This window comes from Beta vulgaris, chromosome 4 (assembly GCF_026745355.1).
Source record: "Beta vulgaris subsp. vulgaris cultivar EL10 chromosome 4, EL10.2, whole genome shotgun sequence".
In the NCBI taxonomy this organism is placed as follows: Eukaryota; Viridiplantae; Streptophyta; class Magnoliopsida; order Caryophyllales; family Amaranthaceae; genus Beta; species Beta vulgaris.
This window is the reverse complement of record NC_079205.1, coordinates 39,132,455-39,152,186: the sequence shown is the minus strand read 5'-3', so window position 1 is coordinate 39,152,186 and position 19,732 is coordinate 39,132,455. Positions and strand designations below refer to the sequence as shown.

Here is a 19,732-nt window from a genome sequence, read left to right as displayed (position 1 = left end):
CGTGTGTGCGAGAGTTGCGTGCGAAGCTTGAAGGAGATTTACCATGAGAGGTGCATGAGAGAGAAAGTCGAAGGAGATCTACCATGAGAGGGAGGAGTATGAGTCGGTTGAGGGAGAAGTAAGAGTGAGGGAGGCTGAGGAATGAGGATGGGAAGGAAGGGGGAGGGTTTAGGGTTAGAAAGGAATTTGATTCAATGGTTGGATTTTGATCTTTCTCAAATTAATGGTCCTAATTCATAATCTTTGACATTATTTTTTAACCAATGAGAATTGAGAGTGGTCAATCACATGGATTGCTAACTTAATCAATGGTTGGATTTTCATCTTTTTAAAATCAATGGTATTTCCCTCAAACAAAAATAAATAGCCTAAAGTACTAATAAATTAGTATTGTATTTTGATATTATTATGATTTGAGTATTCTAATTCTAGTTCTAATATTATTAGTTTACTAACTTTAGAAATTACTAGTATTACTATAAATTAGAAACATTCGAAACTAAATTAGTATTATTGATTTTTAAGAAATTATTTATCTAAATTTATAATTTAAAAATATGTGAACATGTTATATGCGGTAATTAGGGATTAATTTAATGTTAACATGTAAGACGTAACACGTAACAATTAGTCGATTATTGCCGATGGCTCGATAGTATGATTTAGGACTTAATGTCTTAATTATTGCATTTACAATTTAAATTATGTCTTATTGTTGATACTTGCGTGCTACTGTGTTAACTTTGTAATATCACTATATGTTATCACTTTATCGATTATCAATTAATTAGTATTTTTATACTTAGTAACAATTAACAACTTACGCCGTCTTGAATTAGCTAATCGACTTACATCGATACATCGATCTAATCCAATATTACTTGTTTCAATTCAAATTAGATGTTTTGAGTTTCAATATGAATTTAACTTAAAGACGATTAACTTAAATGAAACATTGTTATATTGAACCAATCTACTGAGTTATACGATTAACTTAGAGACGATTAACTTAAAAAAACATAGTCACATTTACATGAAATTCGATATGTTCATCCTCTACTAACATAGTGTTTGATTATATATCATTTTCATATGATATATTGACATATTCGATTAAGTGATAAGTGATTAACGTTGATCATTGTTAATTGTTAGTTGTTACTTGTTAGATGTTAGTTGTTACTTGTTACTTGAATACTTATACTTATGAAATCATCAATAAGAATAACTAAATAAGTGAATAACTAATAGTAACTGATTCAGACTTGAGAGTGAGTAAGTCACTAACTAATAACAAAATGTTTAAGTTTAATAGTCTATTAACCCTAACACTATAAGTCTATAATAAATAATCCTTATGGTTGTTAGTTGTTAGTTGTTACTCACTTACTTGTTAGATGTTAGTTGTTACTTGTTACTTGAATACATATGCAATCATGAATGAGAATAACTAAATAAGTAAATAACTAATGAGTGATACTTATAACTTAGGCAATAGACCAATTACCAATAGCTAATAATGGTGAATGGCCCAATAATATAAGATTATAAGTATAACTTATAAGTTATAAGTCTTACTTTAGTAACATTTCAAATTAGTAATATAAGTATCAAACTATTAATGATTCAATGTATTATTAAAAAATTCACAACAATGACTCAATCACAATTCACAAATATCAGTATAATTACAGATTACTATAATATACCACTATAAGTATAAAGTATAATGACTATAATCTTACCACAATATCACAATACGTCAATACCACATCCACATGTTATAAGTTTATAACATCTCGACCCAAATCAATACGCCACGGAGCCGCCGGTTCGATATTTAGTCGTTCCAAGTAATTCCGACCCAAGTTATTCCGATATCGATTTCTTTCGACCCAAGTACCCGAAAGCCGATTTATTCCGATAATTCCGAAAGCCGTATTATTCCAACCCAAGTTATTCCGATATCGATTTTTCCGATTAAGTAACCCGAAAGCCGATTTCTTCCGACCCAAGTAATTCCGAAACCCGATTTCTTTCGATCCAAGTTATTCCGATTTCGATTTTTTCCGACCCACGTGACCCGAAAACCGATTTCTTCCGACCCAAGTAATTCCAAAAGCCGAATTATTCCACCAAGTTATTCCGATATCGATTTCTTCCGACCCAAGTAACCGAAAGCCGGTTTCTTCCGACCCAAGTAATTCCGAAACCCGATTTCTTCCGACCCAAGTCATTCCGAAAGCCGATTTCTTCCGACCCAAGTTATTCCGAAAGCCGATTTCTTCCGACCCAAGTCATTCCGAAAGCCGATTTGGACCGACTTCACCTTATTCCATTCCGACCAAATTCACCCAACCCAGATACGGCCGACCCAGTCTCACCCCCGACCATTTCCGGACCCAGTTCCGAGATCCTCTCACCCAGTTTCACCCGACCCAAGTTCACCCGACCCACCCAGTTTCGACCCATGACACGGTGTCACCCAGATTATTCCGACCCAAATCATTCCGACCCAGCTTGGGTCAACCCAAACCCAGCCAGTGACCCAGATTGACACCTCTACTCCTGATGTACTTAAAAGCCTCATTACTTGGACGTTGTTGGGCAAATTTGGTGATGCCTTCTTTTGGCTCGAGGAACTACCATTCAAAATCAAGCAAGCACATCCTTTCCCTCTACAACCAATGTCTCACCATTCCACAACTCAAGCAAATACAATCCCATCTCATCATTTCAGGCACCATTTCCGATGCTTATGCGGCCGGCAAGCTCGTTTCAGCCTTCGCAAACCATCGTTCCCATCTCTCTCATGCTTATAAACTCCTCATCCACTCACCTAATCGCTCCAACTATATGTGGAACTCTTTGATCAAACTCCTCATTGACAATAATGAACCCATTAAAGCAATCTCTCTTTACAAAAACATGTTTGCTTCTGGGTCTTATCCGAATAATTATACATTCTCGTTTATTCTTAGAGCTAGTAATTGTCTTTGTGATCTGCCCTTAGGATTAATGCTTCATTCACAGTGTATTAAATTGGGGTGGGAATCTTATGATTTTATCCAAAATGGATTAATTCATTTTTATGCTATGTGTGATGCGATTGAAATGTGTCGTAAGCTATTCGATGTAAGTGCGACAAAGGATGTTGTCACATGGACTGCGGTGATTAATGGGTATGTAAAAGTTGGCCGCGTTGAAGACGCCAGAGAACTGTTTGATAGAATGCCTGAGAGAAATGTGGTTTCTTGGAGTGCTATGATTACTGGGTATGCTCAAATGGGGTTCTTTAAAGAAGCTTTGGAGCTCTTTAATGATATGCAGATGTCTGGGTTTAGGCCCAATCATTCTTCTGTGGTGGGAGCACTCTCGGCGTGTGCGTCCCTTGGAGCTCTTGATCAGGGGAGGTGGATACATGTATATGTTGATAGGAATAATATGGAATTGGATGTTAAATTGGGAACGGCTCTGGTTGATATGTACGCAAAATGTGGATGCATTGAGATGGCCAATCGAGTGTTCGAGGATATGCCATCTAAGGATGTGTTCGCTTTCACTTCTTTGATCTCTGCGTTCTCTAATCATGGGCAGAGTGAGAGGGCGATTGAATTGTTCAAAAGAATGCAAAGAGAAGAGGTTAAGCCAAACGGGGTCACATTCATTTGTGTGCTATCTGCTTGTAGTAGAATGGGCTTGATAGAGGAGGGATTAGAGATATTCGACACCATGAAATACCGCTATGGAATTGATCCGGGAATTGAGCACTATAGCTGCTTGATTGACCTCTTAGCAAGATCAGGGATGCTACAAGAGGCTGAACAACTGATGAGAAAGATGTCAATGGTGCCTGATTCTTATGCTTTGGGTGCAATGCTCAATGCTTGTAGGGTATTTGATAATGTAGAGCTGGGAGAAGAAATTGTCAAACAGTTAATCGAGAAAGGGCTCGATTATAGTGGTGTTCACACACTTCTTTCAAATATCTATGCATCCGCGGAAAAGTGGGATGGAGTTATGAAAGTAAGGGAACGGATGCAAGAAAAGATGGTGAGGAAGGTGCCAGGATGTAGTTCAGTTGAAGTGGATGGCGTTGTTTCTGAATTTGGTGCAGGGCAAATGTGTAACAAGCAGATGAAAGACATCATGTTGCCTTTGCTTCAAATGGACAAGCACTTACGTTCCTTCCTAAGGGATCATAACAATATTGTTCTTGCTCCTGAAACTACGTAATCTACTAAGAGTTGTTATCAGATTATTAGTTGGGTGTTCTTGTATTTACAGTGAGATTCGAACCCGAGACATCCATTAAACGATATCAAACTACTTACCACTTGAGTCGACTCTTGTTGGTATTCTGTGTTATACCATTCATTTATAAACCTACTAGATGATTAGATTTAGGTTTGTCACCAGTAAATCTCACCTCTAGTTTACAAATTATATTAGGACTGTAACTGTGCATCAAAAGTTGCAGAAATTATCTTTTACAAAGGCTAGCCTACTTTAATACGAGTGATATTTAAACAAGATTCAAAATTGGTCACTGATGAAGTCATTTGGTCAATGACACTGACAGACTTTTATGCATGTGTTGCACTTTATGTTAGGCTGATGTAGCTATCTCCTTCCAATTAAGAGCTTGGGAATGGAGAATGCTAAATTTACTTGGTAATCTACCCACTATAATTAATGAATTAAAAAAATGATTGTTTTGCTAAGTTAGATTTCACTATTTATTCATGTCTACCTAGTACCTTGGTTTTTTAAAAGATAATGTAGCCAACATTGTTCATCTTAGATTAAATACTTGATTCAAAAGCCATTATCCTCATGGAGGGGACTTATGCACTCAATAGCTAAGGGTACCTTTGGTTGAAAGAGGGATGTGGAAGGAATAAAAAGCAGGGTTAGGTATGGTGGGGTGAGGTTAGTTGATGAGTGCCGGTATGTGGTTAGGAGAGGTAGTTGGCGAGCTGCGGCAGTGATCTATGGGGTTGGGGTAGTTCATTTGGCCATCACTTTGGTTATTTTTAGGTTAAGTTGGGGCCAGCCTGGTGGTGGTAGGGTGATGGTGTAGATTGGTCAAGTTTGGAAAATGGTGGTTATGGGGTAGAGACAATGGTGCTATATAAAGGTCACTATGGGTCGGGCCGAACTTTGACCAAAAAAATGGCCTGTTTTGAACCTAATTTTTTCGTGTCATAACTCGCTATTTGGACCATTCACGAGCTAGGCCGAAATTTGGCCAAAAATCTGGACTTCGGATTGTACACAACGATTTCTTTGGCCCAAATTACAGGCCAAATAATCATACCAAAAACCCAATATTTTTTTTGTGCCAAGCCTAGGTTAATATTGATCACCTTAGCTATGTAACAATCGCTTCACGCTCTACGCTAAGATGCAAGGATTCAACTTCTGAACTGGCGTATACGATTGGTTCTAGCATCTAGTGACTCTTCTTGTTCCATGTGATCTGAAAAACTAGTAACGAAAGCTAGGAGACATGCATTTGGTGAATCTCTCGTCATTAGAAGTTAGATATCAAACAATTGGGATTTGTTGACCTTGCTTTCTTTCTTGATGAGCATGAATGAATTTGTTTGCTTGATGACTTCAACATGTAAAGAGCGAAGAACACGAAAGTTTTGGTGATAAGAACCTTCCCAGAAGCTCCTCAAAAAGATAAAGCCCTTTCCTAGAATTTTCGATTTCTAAATTCTTTTCGAGTTGGTATTTGTATAGCAAATTAACCTAAAATGATCTGAGCTTTAACAAATTTGTAGAAATAACATAATCAAAAGCCCACGATTAATTCTGATTTGTTTCAGTTACGTCTGTGCATGTTTCAGAGTGTATTCAAAAGTACTCCATTCGCTAATGATAAATAAATTTGAGTACCTTATTGATACATCCCAAATCCCACTCAAACCAGCTAAAAGATGTGAGATTAATACACTTCATATACTTCTATACTACATAATATGCGAGCACCTACATGAGAATAACGCAGCAGGCTAAGCAGTTTAAGGAGTCTTGTCACTGATTTATCAAATGGTTTCCTTGCAGTAAACCTGCATCTTATGAAAACCCTTATAAAATGGAAACATAACACATCATTTTTCAACACCAATCTCCTGTGACTACATAAATCTTGTAGCCTGACAAAACAGTTTTTTCTTTAATTGATAAGATGAATTGCACTACCGAACTGGAACCTCGCACAGATTGACCTGGCCTTAGTTAGCAGACTAGACACTTTCAAAGTAGGGTGGAGGGTAAAGGGAATTCCTATACTTATAGTGCCCCTACCGCACCTGAACCTTGAACAGGTCAACCTGGCCCGAGTTTGCAGGCTAGACACTTTGAGAGTAGGGGGGAGGGTAAAGGGAATCCCTATCCTTAAAGTGTCTCTAGTGGTAATTGAAACCCCAACCTCAAGATTAAAAGGCACAATCCCAACCACCAAGCCAAGCTTAACTTGGTAGCATGACAGGCAGTTAAAGCATGCAAAAGTAAGACTCAAACCTTGTTACCACAGTCGAATACACCGTTAGTCGACAACTATTAGAATTTATCAAATCTGTAGGATCAAAGTTCCTGGCCTTAGAATGTGAAATCAGAAATCTCCAGATCATAATCCGTCAAAATCCCATTCAAAAAATATATAATCCCTCACCATCATCCAGAATTCCACTCTGATTTCTGTCATTACTTATGAAGACAACATTATCCTATAACATACAAAATCACAAAATAAAAGCATTCTTAAATGTCCAATTCTTCCACTACAAATTTCCATGTCAAAAGCACCAGCAACCACACTGAAGAAAAGGGGATAAAACTGCAGCAGCAGAACACTATGAGAATACTGGGGTTTTTTAAACTGTGATCTCTGATCTCACATATTTGAGGCACTTAACTACACTTATAACCAGGTAAACCAACAACCCACCTAGAGCTTGCAAATTAAACCATTCCAAATTAGAGGTAAATGAAAAAGGAAAAAAGGGTTCAACGGAGCCACAAGTGACATGTCCCCTATCTGTGTCACTTTACAACCCAATAGAAGCCTTGGCTAGCAGAATAAGCCTTCATAATTGATGGCAAAAAGTAACAAGTACCGGAAGAGTCAACTTTTCCAGAACTCTAGTCAGACATCCACAATTAGTACTGACAAGTATAGAATCGAAACTCGAGTAAGCCCAGAAAAGGATTCACAGAAGGAACCCCAACGTCGCTGAAAAAAAAACTAGGTACTAGTCGTACTACCTCCACATAAACCCTCTCCTGTGACTCACAAGAAGACAGAGAACTAAAGAAGGGTGGAGCAGCATACATAACAATGAAAATAGATGATAAGGAGACCTGCATAGGAACACAGCATACTAAATTTTACCTATTCCCAAATACACAAATCCAAACTTTATGCCCACTTCATAAACCTCCAATGACAATGCACACATCTTAACTTGTTGACGACTCACGACTCCATCATAAGCCCTCCTATGAGTCCCCAAACGATAAAATTTTCACAAATTGAAAAGAAGCCAAAGAGATGAGAAGAAGAAAGAGACCAAAAAACTTGTATAATAATGGGAAACACAACTACAAGATATCTGAATTAGTTCATTCCTGTGGGTGTTGATCAAGGTATATGAGAAGTGAGAATTGAATAAGCAAATGATTTGTGGATTTACAGATAAGATTTGTGAATTGAATAGATACTTGAAAGCTATTAAAACCTAATACCGCATGTATAACTAGGCATGAGGTTTGCTGTTCCAGATCTGCAATAAATCCAGTACAAGTTAACACAACCTCAGCGTGTTAATCAGTTCTTCGAATATGATTATTGTGGCAGATAAATGCACAAAGTCGGACATTAGTACTCCTATCAAAACACGAACATAAGCCCATATTCCTTGTCAAGTTGGTATTTACATGAACCTTGAAAGGCTAAGTGAAGATACCAGGTAAGAAACTTCATGGTCATCAGTCAAATTTGAATGTTAGGTCTAGCCTTATTTAAAGTCTAATTTAGAAAAAAAACATTAATTAAAGAATTTAGAGCGAAAAAATATGTCACTCCGACTTGGCATTTTGGAACCCCACCCGTGTCAACAAGACACAGCAAAGGTGAGGGTATGGAATTGGAATCTATACTCAACTCTTGACCTTACAATTGGTTAACGACAGCCACAATAAGTATAAACTAAAAAGATGAGAGAGAAGGAAAATAGAGGGAATTAGGAGAGTGCAATTAACCTAAACGGAATATATCTGCAGTCAAGGAAGTTATATAGAGATCCTTTATTAGATATGATATATATATATATATATATATATATATATATATATATATATATATATATATATATATATATATATACATGAATCCAAAAGGATTCCAGGAAATGAGTTGATATCAGACAAAGTTCGGTCCCTAATTTCCTTATAAAATTAGTTCCATTGATATGATATCCATTATACTGTATTAAAAAATAGGTATTCCGAGAAAATCCCCAGCATCATGCCGCGTACCCATGTCCAAATTCTCGGTCGTGTCCCAATATCCTAAACTTCAGACTCAGCAAGTCAAACAGTCGAATATAGATGCATATCCAACACTCATACTCAAGTCCAAGAAACATAAGCAACACGTATGCTCTAAAACAACATAATCCTAACAGCTAAAAGCTGACAAAGGAACATATAAGTAACTCCAATGGGAGAAACGTACACAAAACTCTACAATTATTCAATTATTCCATATAATTCAAAAATCACTGGCGATCTTTTGAAATGAAAATAGATCTTGCATGTTCGGTCACATATCACATGACATGCCATTATCCTTCCCTTTAGAAACATGTGAGGCAGGATGATCAAACACCCTACCCCAACCTCCACTTCCAAATTTCATACATAATATTAAAACATAAAAGTGCTAAAGCTAATATAATAGAGATGTTCATGAGAAGTTACAGAATTAACGGCACCAGCTACCAGCCCAGCATACCATGATCATCTGAAAATTCAAACAAAAAAAGTCCTTCTACATATACTATTCAAGTATTCATCAATTCCAAATAATACATCGCTACACAAAATTTACGCTCTAATTCTCCAATATAAACCCCGAATCATCAATTAGATTATTTCAATTATATCGATCAGAAATCATGCACAAGATAATCAAGTAGAAGTTTACAACTAGTCAAATAAACCAGTCAATAATGACGGTATAAATGTCCTTATTGGCTGGTAGATAACAATCTTATACATTCAGCTAGTAGGTTATTTGCCTTCTTATTCAAATAATACGTTGACACATTCAGACCAATAATAAACCTTTAAGGCTTTTAACCGTCTAAGTCCTCATCCATCCAAAATACAAAAACCAAATATCAACAAGAGCTTAATCTCTCGGCTGCTAAAATATTAATGGCATAGATCACATTGCCATAATATAAATCCCATTTATTGAGAGTTCAAGAAAAGTAAGCTCTGAATAAAAAAAAAATCAAATAAACATCATAAACCCATTCATCAAAACTCAAAAACCTATAAAAAAGTCACGTAGCACACTAATCCAGACCAAAAATAACAATAATAACATTATATTATATAACAAGATATAAGCATCATTCGCACACTAATCCAGACCAAATATAACAATAATAACATTATATTATATAACAAGATATAAGCATTATCATTCAAGATATCATCAGCAGCAGTGAATTAAATCCCACCATATTATGCTCATTCATTAGATTACATACTAAAAACGAAAAAACACGAAACAAATTCCTCATTACCCCACATTACACGGCCTCCTTCACCGGAGCGGGAATCGAATCAACAGCCTTAGCAGGAGCAGCAGGAATGGCAACATACCCCGTCTTCTTCGGGTTAAATATATCATCACCATCATCGTTGTCGTCGTCATCGCTCTCAAAACCATCCAAATTTCGGTAAGATCCATTACGATGATTAAACATGGACCAAATAAGGTACATTGTACCAGCAGTAAGGGCCCCACAAGCAGCACCAAATAGAAGAGAAGCAACAACGCTAAGAATATCCTTAGTTCTATCCCTCAAGGAGCTGAACCCTAACGGTAAAAACTCGGAAGTTTCTTGAGCTTTTTCGACCGTTGGAAAGCGATCGACCATAAGAGGGAGAAATCGGCGGTGACGGAAGTGGTGGTGAGGGTGGAGATCGGCGGAAACGACTATGAATTGGGGGCGATTATGGCGGAAAGAGAAATTAGGGTTAGGGTTAGGGTTTTGAGGGAGGAAAGAAAAAGAGAAGGTGGAAACAACGAGGGTGTTGCAGGGGTGGAAAGGACGGCCTGGTCGAGCGGAAACGGAGGAGAGAGAAAGTGAGAGGAGGAAGAGAGAGAAAATTGGGAGGAGGAGGGAGATTGACGACGCCATTGGAGAAGAGGAGAGAGAAAAGAGAAAAAAGATTTGGGGGAAAAATGAGAGTTTTTGTGCGGTGGTGCGAGAAGTAGAAGAAGGTAATCTACTGTGGAATTTTTGACTTCGCGTGTTGTGAATTGTACGCGTTGAGTGTTTGAGGTGGATAGGAGTATAGGACTTATTAGGAGAACTTGATTATAATTTAGTTTCTTAATTACGTGGTTTATCCAATCATATTTTTTTGTTTCATGGACTTTTTTTTTGTTGTTGATGGATTTTTCAAATTGTGTGAAATAATATGTTAACTTTTTTTTTTTCTGAGGAATCTTTTTTTTTTTTGAGCGGTTTTTCTGAGGAATCTAAGAATCTGGCCAACTGGCGAAAACTTCACCAGTGAACCAATCCGAGACACTCACTAAAAGAAAAAAAAAAAAAAGCATAATCCTAATCAAGCTTTCGGTATTAAAAAAAAAAAGTCATTTTTTTTTTTTACTTTTTTACCTTCTTCCATATCATTTTTTTTTATTAGAAAAAATAATTTGTGGAAAGATCAATCCCGATTAAGCTACTAGCTTGTAGGACACACCAGCTCATGGGCTAGTACAAGGCTAACAGCTCAAAAGTAAATGCCCAACATATTGTTGGGACAAGGATTCGAATACTAATGTCCTGGAATTCGATATGGTACTCCACTGGACTACCACTTCTCCCTCTCCTCCATATAATATATTGGACATCTAAAATCTAATTTTTACATCCATACGATTTCTTTTGTACATCTAAGAAATTATCTTTACATATTTATAATGGTTTTCTATTCTTTGGGTCCAATGGTATAGCTTCATATCTCCCACATGTGAGACCAAGGTTCAAATATTGTTGGAAGCAAAAAAATTCAATATTATTGTGGGTGCTTTTTGGTGAGGTGAGTGGGGGTTGGAGCATATAGGGCCTTTTGGTGAGTGACCCTGTATGTGCAAGGAAAGTGCATAGTAAATTAATCTTACCACGGGGTTCTCAAAAGCTATGAAGCATGGGTACGGTGGTTGAGTGTCGTATCCCATACCCGATACGGGTACGATCTGGGGACGGTATGGATACGGGGTGGATTCATACCTAATCCGTACTTGAGAGGGTGGGTACGAGTGCTTCTTATGGGAACTAATCCGCTTCAAAGTGGGCTAGAACAAAACGTACCCATATAACTTTCATGAAATTTCAGAGTAAAAAAACTTGAGATCAGATTTTGATGACATTTTGCCCAAAAGAAAGAGTAACCTTTAAGTCCAAATTGGAGAAAAAATTTGAGGCTAGAATTATTTAGATGAAGAAGAAGAGAGGATGAAGAAAAAGAGATGAAGAAGAAGAAAGTAGAGGAAGAAGAAGACGAAAGTAGAAGAAGAGTGTAAAAAGAAAACCACTGGCAGCAATTAATTCCCCCTCCCTTTGGGCCTACTTTACAGCTGTCATTTTTTGGTTTTTAAATCCCCCTCCCTTCTTTGTTTTTTAAATTAAAACAAAAAATAGGTTGGGTACTTTTTTGTTTTTTAAATCTCCTTCCCTTCTTTACATTTGTCATTTCTCTGGTAAAAGATTGCTACTTCTACATTTTTATCTCTATCTTTATGAAAGTGTTCTTATTTTCTTTACTAAGTTTGTACTCTGTACTTCTTTTTTCATTTTATATTCTTATATTATTATTATTAATTAACAATACTAATCATAAAAACACACAAACAATCATAACGAAATATATATTTTTTTGTTAAAAAATATTTTTTGGCCGAATCCAATCCGTACTCGTTTTTAGAAATTTTGATTTTGCCGTTTTCCGTCCTTGTACCCGTCTCCGTACATTTATCCGTATCGGTGCTACCTAGCTCGAAAGGGTGCCCTCCAAAAAATATTTATAATGGTTTCCTATTATAATGCTAAAGTTCTTCATTGGAAAAAAAAGAAAAAAAAAAAGATTTTTGTTTTTTGTTTTTTCAGTGTGCAATCTCAGACCTTCTATAGACCTCTTCATCTTCCCTCCATAAGTTCTTGCTCCAAGCTTTCTTCCCTGACAACACCAGGCCAATATTAAAGTTTTTTTTTATTGCTCATCCACCTCTAGTAGAATAAATGCCTATTGTTGCGGTCAAAAAGTGGCCTATTGCTGCGGTTTTGGGCGCGCAACAATTAAGGGGGCGGCAATAGGTAATAATTATATTGATGCGGTTTGGCCTCAAAACCGCAGCAATATTATTATGTATTATCTAGTTAACAGAGAATATTGCTGCGGTTTTGGCACAGAAACCGCAGCAATATTCCTTTTTTCTATTATTTACTTAGGAATATTGCTGCGGTTTCTTGCCCAAAACCGCATCAATATTCCTTATTAAAAATATTAAAAGGCATATTGCTGCGGTTTTGGGTCAGAAACTGCAGCAATATGCCTTCTTTTTTTTAATTTTTTATTGTATTTAATAATGATTGGGAAGCTATATATGCAACCTCGAGGAAGCTATGCAACAATATGCTATTAAAATTTTCCACATAAATTTCGGCAGAGCTCCGTTTGTAAATTGGATAAACCCATAATTGGGAATTAACCTGTACAACAACCAATAACATCTCCGAGATCCACCATCCAAGCAAATTCAAAATTCCATCAAACAACCACCATCTCCTACATCCATCATTCATCCAATATTCAACCCAACAACCAACATCATAAATACAATTCAATAATCCAACAAAAATATTTAGCGAATCCAATGTATATATACATATATATACATATATATATACATATATACATATATATATACATATATACATATATATATACATATATACATATATATATATACATATATACATATATACACTACTACAAAAGGAGTGTTATCGCGACGCTTTTTAACCCATTTGGCGACGCCAAAAAGCGTCGCTAAATTTGCTTGCGACGCTTTCTAAAAGCGTTGCGTCAATTGAGTAGGTATTTTACAACACGTAAAAGCGTCGCCATTCTCGACGCCTAACATAGTCCCCAATTGTCTCGTCGCGTAAAAGCGTCACCGTTCCCGTTGACTCGCAGCACCTTGCTGCCTCTAAATCTGGACGCTTTTTGGCGTCGTTAAAAGAGAAGTTGGATTTAAATTTTAATATTTAATTATTTGGCAAAATTTCATGATGACTATAAAATGTATTTTCGTTTTTGTAGTCCCTTTTGCTATTTTTCCGAATTATATATATATATATATAATATAAATATATATATATAGATATATATATATTATCACACACATATATATGTACGTATATTTACTCTAGAATAAATTATAACAAACATTATAAACTTGAAGATATATATATATATATTAAGGTAAAAAAAAAAAATACTTTGATCAATATATTATAAATGTAAATATACTAAGATAACTAAAATCCCTACAAACATAATTGCAAATTGTATGTCGTAGTTAAGTCTAGCTAATTAATAAAAATATCCAAAGTGAAGTAACCTTGAAAATAAGCTAACTAATAAGATCTAGCGCGCTAGTAAAATAGATGACGATACAATAGTAGCTACTTTGAAGCCATCCGTTCTTGATCTTTTGCACCTTCATTATTTTCGAGTACCTTCAAAAGGAGAAAAAAAAGACAATATAATCAGTACGATAGTAATGATTGATGTCAAATTAAAGAAGAAAATAATGTATCTGGCTGATAAAAAAGATGAAGGTTGTGAAAAGTGACCAGGTAGAGAGATGATTATGGCAAAGTGTGCAGAGCGCCATGAGATGACCTTAAAAGCATCACATGGAAAGTCCAGCACCATCATTCGTGTTTCTTACCACTCCACTCTCGTTTCATTTAATGTTCAGGCATCACTATATATGAATTTCTACTCATTCCATGTCTTAAACTTTCTAATTACTAAATAAAGAAGAATCACATAAGAGTGCATAGCTCTAGAGAAGAATAAAGAAGAAACAAAGACAACAAAAGAACTCAAGTCTCATGAGATAAGCTGTCTCCATCTACAGGCGCTAGCAAAATCAATTTCCATATCAAAATTCTCCAACTTCATAAACATTACCCTCCTAGAATAACATCAAACTACTGTTTCATCCCTTAGGAAAAACAGTAACATGTTTAGATCAAGTGACATCCAGCATATCAGTAAGGCCATTCACATGTCCTAAACTTCATTAAGCTGTCAGCATCCTGGCCATCATTATAAACATTAGACACCCTAAAAAAAACCAAGCTGTTGACTCCCAGTTTGTGTATTATCCCAATTGGTGGCAGGAGAAATGAGAGACTGCAAACGGAATTAACTCAAATCCATTTCAAAAACAGAAAAATAAAAAACTCACTTAGATAGCCACATATTTGTTTCAATATACTGTCATGTAATACTACAAACTAAAGATAAAATTAAAACAGATAGATGGGTGCGTGTTCACAGATTTGCAGCCAATAATTCTCATCCTCTTCAGTATAAACAAGAGTAAAGTAAATGCTGCGTGCAACCGCCTCGAAAGGTTCAGATCAGAAGAATGATCATGTAAAACTCAAGCAACTTATCAATGTTGATGTCAAAGAAGAAAATAATGTATCTGATAAAAAAGATAAAGGTTATAGTACTAGGGCTGTACTCTGGGCAGAAACTTTCTTGCTTGGTACATTAGCTCATTCATAAGGAAGGGGAATTTAGATAAAGTTTGAAAGTAGGAAGGTACCTTTTGGTTTGTCACTTCCAAGACTGCTTGTGCACAATCTAAAAGGTGCATTGAAGCCTCTCCTTTACGAACTTTACCTACTAGTTGAGAAAATTGTCCAACAAGAGTTTTGAGCAGAGAGTTGTTCTCTTGAACTTTGGCTTTCAACAAGCTATTTTCCTTCTTGAGAACAGACACTTCTTCTTTGTTCTCTTGGACTTGGGTGTTCAACAATCTATTTTCCTTCTTCAGAGTGGACAATTCTTCTTTATCATTCTCCATGAACACGGCCGTCTTTCGAACTCTTCCACACCCTTGCTTCTTCAGGACACCATGCACCCCGTAAATGTCCCCCTTTCGAACTCCAAGTCCATAACCTACGGGACGTTTGGGAATCTCTCCATCATACATGGTGTGCTCAAAAGCTTCATCTTCAAGTTCTAAGTCAGACTTGGAAGGGTTTGCTTGCTTCAATGATTCAAACTTGGCATATGCATCATCCTACACAAATATTAAGATATAAAATATAAGAAGTATTAGTTTACAATAAACGGAAGCACGCTTATTATTTTATTTTAATCTGTACTTATACCATAAATTCTTCTGTGAGTGTGTCTGGTAGAAAGCTTCCATCCTTTCCAATATGAGCTTTTTTCCAAAGAGTTAATAAACTCATTTTTTCTCCATGCTCATCCTCCTAATAATTTTTTAAATGTAAAAACAATCATAGAAAATTTCTACAAGATTAGTTACATATATATATTCCAAAAAGATTTTTCCTAGATATATATATATTTATGTTAATATTCATGAATCATACATAATCAGCTTGCTTGTTTGCGAAGCTCTTGGAGCCACATCTGTGAAGTTGATTTAGGGAAGCTCGTGCATCTTTCCCAGCTTCTGACAATTTCTGCACTCATATTAAAGAAAAAAAATATTTATCAAAAATACAGAACAAAGATTTATCAAATGTCAATCATTAGCTTCACTAGTTCAGTGTATGTAATATGCATGCATGTGTACATTCAATCATTCATACAGTTAGTCATAATCTATAGAAGAATAGAAGATTGTGTGTTCTGCTGAGTATGAAACAAGCTATACCGTTTTGGCTATTTATAGACTTGATTGGAATGATATGGTACATACAGCATACAAAAATGATCAAACCAATTACCATAAGATAAAATTAATTATGTCATCACTTGTCAGCTTTTTTGAATGATGCTATTTGTAAACTAATGACTCCATAGAAATTAATATTATTAAGTAACTTACTTTCCCTAGCTCTGAATGCCAGTGCTTAACCAACTTTATCCATTGATTACTAGTAATTCCGTATGGTGGCTGCAAATTACACATCTCATCGAGAGTCTTGTCATCTGGTTTGTAGTAATGTGACTTGAGCTCGTGTTTAAAATGCCTCCAACTTCTGTTAGCACGCTTGAGGATTTGTTTCTCGTATTCAGGACCATCAGGAATTACAAAGCGTTCCTTTAAGAAAATAGTATCGTGGGTGAGCCTAGGCGTTTACAAGCATATCCAAAGAAAGAGAATTAAAAAATACTGTTATTCTGAAGGCAGCAACAGAACTATTATGAAGGCATTGTCAGGATACCCGAACTTAATATATCATACAAGTCGCACAAAGTATGTTATTTCAAGATTTGCAAGAGCTTATGATTGATAAGTCAGAACAATTAAATATTAAAACAGTATAGTAGCAAGTATAAGAAGAACAGATGGCATTAATCATATAATTCTATTTTGTTTTATATGCTACTACTTGATTTGTCATGTTTTAATTTGCTTTTAGGTCTTTATTCTGTTGCAACAATAAGACATACTGTACTCAATTGGATGTAAACTAGGTGCTGAGTTTGTGCTTATAAACTGAGCAACTAAACACCAGAATATCCTAGCTTGGATCTGTTTTTTCATAGGTTTTAGGACGTCTAGATTCAGGAGAACACACACCGTCGCAAATTGGAGTTTCAGGTTGGAGATTATGTGTACTTAAAGCTTCAACCATACCGACAGGGCTCTCTGGCTAGAAGAATCAATGAGAAGCTTGCTGTGTGGGAAGGGGGTAATGCTACATCACGTGCCAGGCCACCTATCAGGTTCACCTACACCAGGAGGTCTAGGAGGAAGAATACTGAAATGTAGAGTGAGCTGGCAGGTGGTTAGTTACTGTCACTCTAGTGGGTGCGGAAATTCAGGGAGTTGGTTAGAGAAATATCTTTGTGAAAATCAAGAGAGACTATTACATAATGCAATCTGGTTCTAGAATTTAAATCATTTAAGTTTATGCAACCATGCTGAATGTATGTGTTGGATGTGGTATGAGGATCATGCTGCTTTAACATGTTCTGTTATTATCTGCATATCGGAGGGGTGAAAGAGAACTTTAAGATAGAGAACAATTCTTGTAGCTAGTTGCTGCGTTAGATAGGTACCTAGAATCATATAGTACCTTGACGAACTCGTACATCTGTATAGTATTGTTAAGCTAGCTTATGCTTTGAAATGGATCTATTTCTCAGTTTATGAGATATTCTATGATTTATCATCCCAAAAACAGAAAAAGGTTCTGCATGATGATTGATTACAGTTGCTTGTACCCTTTAAAGTCCCAAAGTTTTGTCAGCATTAGTAGTAATTCTTGGTTCAGAGGAGGTAGTTTGTAAGAATAATGTTGTCCTGGAGCTAACTCATTTGCTTTCAAAATTTGGTACTCTAAGTGTTCATCCTGGTCATTGGTTCTTACATGGACATGGAAATTAGTGCAGCTGAAGTTTAAGATAGACTGAAATTGATGCGAATGACCTCATAGTGAAGATGTGAATGTCAAGTTGCTCGTCCATCTAATGCGAAATGTCAGCATTTCATTCTTCCAAGAGGTTTTGTGAGCAGCACAGATAAGAGGAACATTTTGCAGTTAGTTACTTCCCCTCTGTTTAATTTTACTTGCAACATGGGGAAGGCACAGGAGCCAAGGAGAAAAGAGAGATGGAGAGAAATAAAAGAGGGCCCATGTGAGTTTTACACAGAGAGTAGTCGAGGATATAACATGCTGGTCGTATTTCATCCCTCCAACAATTTCTCACTGTTATTCTTTCATTCAAAAATTAACAGTTGGTGCAAATATAACTTGTCTCTTATATGTATTTGTTTCATTCAAAAATTAACAGTTGGTGCAAATATAACATGAGTTGGTGCAGGTCCCATTGTTATACGCAGATGCTGTGATTGGTACCAACGGTGCTACTATAAGCTAAACCAACGAATTAGTAAAAACACCAACGAATTCCATCATACTCAAACACACAATGACACAAACATGATAAAATCCAGCCAAATCCCAACCTAACACACATAAATGCGCGAAAATGAGTAAGAAGAAGAATCAAATATATACTTACTTTGACCTCCTCTACCAACATAGCTTTCAGCTTCTTATCGACGTTATGCCAATTCACTTCTCCAACTGGACAGTAGGTCTCTACCTTTGCAATGCTACCAATGAATCTGACCAAGATATCTCCACCTTTCCTAAGAGGTTGGTAAAACTCGTTGAATTCAACACAGTATTTAACGCCGTTGTTACTCCACACACTGATTGTCGGAATAGGACCACTCACCAATGTGATGTTACCTTCAGCATCTGCATAGAGATAAATAATGGGATGACGTTGCATAAAAACATATTAGAATAGCATAAATAGATATAATAGATACCAATATAAGTCAAAATCCTAGTAGACCATCAAGGAAAGACATTACCCTTTGTCATAACCTCTTCCTTCGTATCAAATTGAACATTTGAAGGCCAATCTGGATATGATGTTGACCGTACAGATTTTGATGTTCTCGACTTCATTAATGATTCTTCACCCTCTTTTTGCTTTGTTGGCTTACGGGATTCTGATGGGTTAAGAGGTGAGATAGTAGGGGAGTTATGACTAGAAGGCGACCTACTAGGTGGGATAGGATCAAAGGAATTAGAAGGGATTTGAGCGGGGTACTAGTAGATGGGTTGAGAGATGCTCGAATATGACCAGAAGAAGGATGTGGGATTTTGAGCGATTTTGATGTATTGGTAGAAGGGTTGAGTGGTGGGATATGACCAGAAGAAGGATGAGGGATTTTGAGCGGTTTTGATTTATTAGTAGAAGGGTTGAGTGGTGGGATATGACCAGAAGAAGGATGAGGGATTTTGAGCGGTTTTGATGTGATAGTAGAAGGCTTGAGTGGTGGGGTATGAGTAGAAGAAGGAGGAGGGATTCGGTTTGGATGTATTAGTAGAAGGGTTGAGTGGTGGGATATGACTAGAAGAAGGATGAGGGATTTTGAGCGGTTTGGATGTGATAGTAGAAGGCTTGAGTGGTGGGGTATGAGTAGAAGAAGGAGGAGGGATTTTGAGCGGTTTGGATGTGATAGTAGAAGGCTTGAGTGGTGGGGTATGAGTAGAAGAAGGAGGAGGGATTTTGAGCGGTTTGGATGTGATAGTAGAAGGCTTGAGTGGTGGGGTATGAGTAGAAGAAGGAGGAGGGATTTTGAGCGGTTTGGATGTGATAG

The 19,732-nt window shown here is 36.5% G+C and overlaps 3 protein-coding genes across 3 annotated transcripts; 1 reads left to right on the top strand and 2 right to left on the bottom strand.

Annotated features, from left to right (window-relative positions):
- The first annotated feature begins 2,575 nt into the window (after window positions 1-2,575).
- Window positions 2,576-4,704, top strand: LOC104891235 (pentatricopeptide repeat-containing protein At5g06540). Its single transcript, XM_010676895.4, has one exon. It carries the CDS (start codon window positions 2,620-2,622, stop codon window positions 4,234-4,236), a length of 1,617 nt encoding a protein of 538 aa, XP_010675197.2. The 5' UTR covers window positions 2,576-2,619; the 3' UTR covers window positions 4,237-4,704.
- Window positions 4,705-9,681: 4,977 nt separating this feature from the next.
- LOC104891234 (hypothetical protein) lies at window positions 9,682-10,589 on the bottom strand. The gene has a single exon (XM_010676894.4). It carries the CDS (start codon window positions 10,449-10,451, stop codon window positions 9,837-9,839), a length of 615 nt encoding a protein of 204 aa, XP_010675196.2. The 5' UTR covers window positions 10,452-10,589; the 3' UTR covers window positions 9,682-9,836.
- Window positions 10,590-14,009: 3,420 nt separating this feature from the next.
- On the bottom strand, window positions 14,010-19,097 carry LOC125496649 (uncharacterized). The gene is made up of 6 exons (XM_057394058.1): window positions 18,577-19,097; window positions 16,430-16,645; window positions 15,969-16,061; window positions 15,741-15,845; window positions 15,170-15,649; window positions 14,010-14,063 (listed from the first exon to the last, which is right to left on the bottom strand). The coding sequence occupies exons 1-6, from the start codon at window positions 18,850-18,852 to the stop codon at window positions 14,010-14,012; spliced, it is 1,224 nt and encodes a 407-aa protein (XP_057250041.1). The 5' UTR covers window positions 18,853-19,097.
- Between the last annotated feature and the right edge of the window lie 635 nt (window positions 19,098-19,732).

What these genes read in the sequence shown, in the direction of transcription:
- LOC104891235 (XM_010676895.4), top strand. Translation starts at nt 2,620, where the DNA reads ATGCCTTCTTTTGGCTCGAGGAACTACCATTCAAAATCAAGCAAGCAC.
- LOC104891234 (XM_010676894.4), bottom strand. Translation starts at nt 10,451, where the DNA reads ATGGCGTCGTCAATCTCCCTCCTCCTCCCAATTTTCTCTCTCTTCCTC.
- LOC125496649 (XM_057394058.1), bottom strand. Translation starts at nt 18,852, where the DNA reads ATGCAACGTCATCCCATTATTTATCTCTATGCAGATGCTGAAGGTAAC. An exon ending in CAAACAAGCAAGCTGATTAT is followed by an intron (nt 15,846 to 15,968) that starts GTATGATTCATG and finishes AAAAATTATTAG; the next exon opens with GAGGATGAGCATGGAGAAAA. An exon ending in TGGAAGTGACAAACCAAAAG is followed by an intron (nt 14,064 to 15,169) that starts GTACCTTCCTAC and finishes CTCCTTTTGAAG; the next exon opens with GTACTCGAAAATAATGAAGG.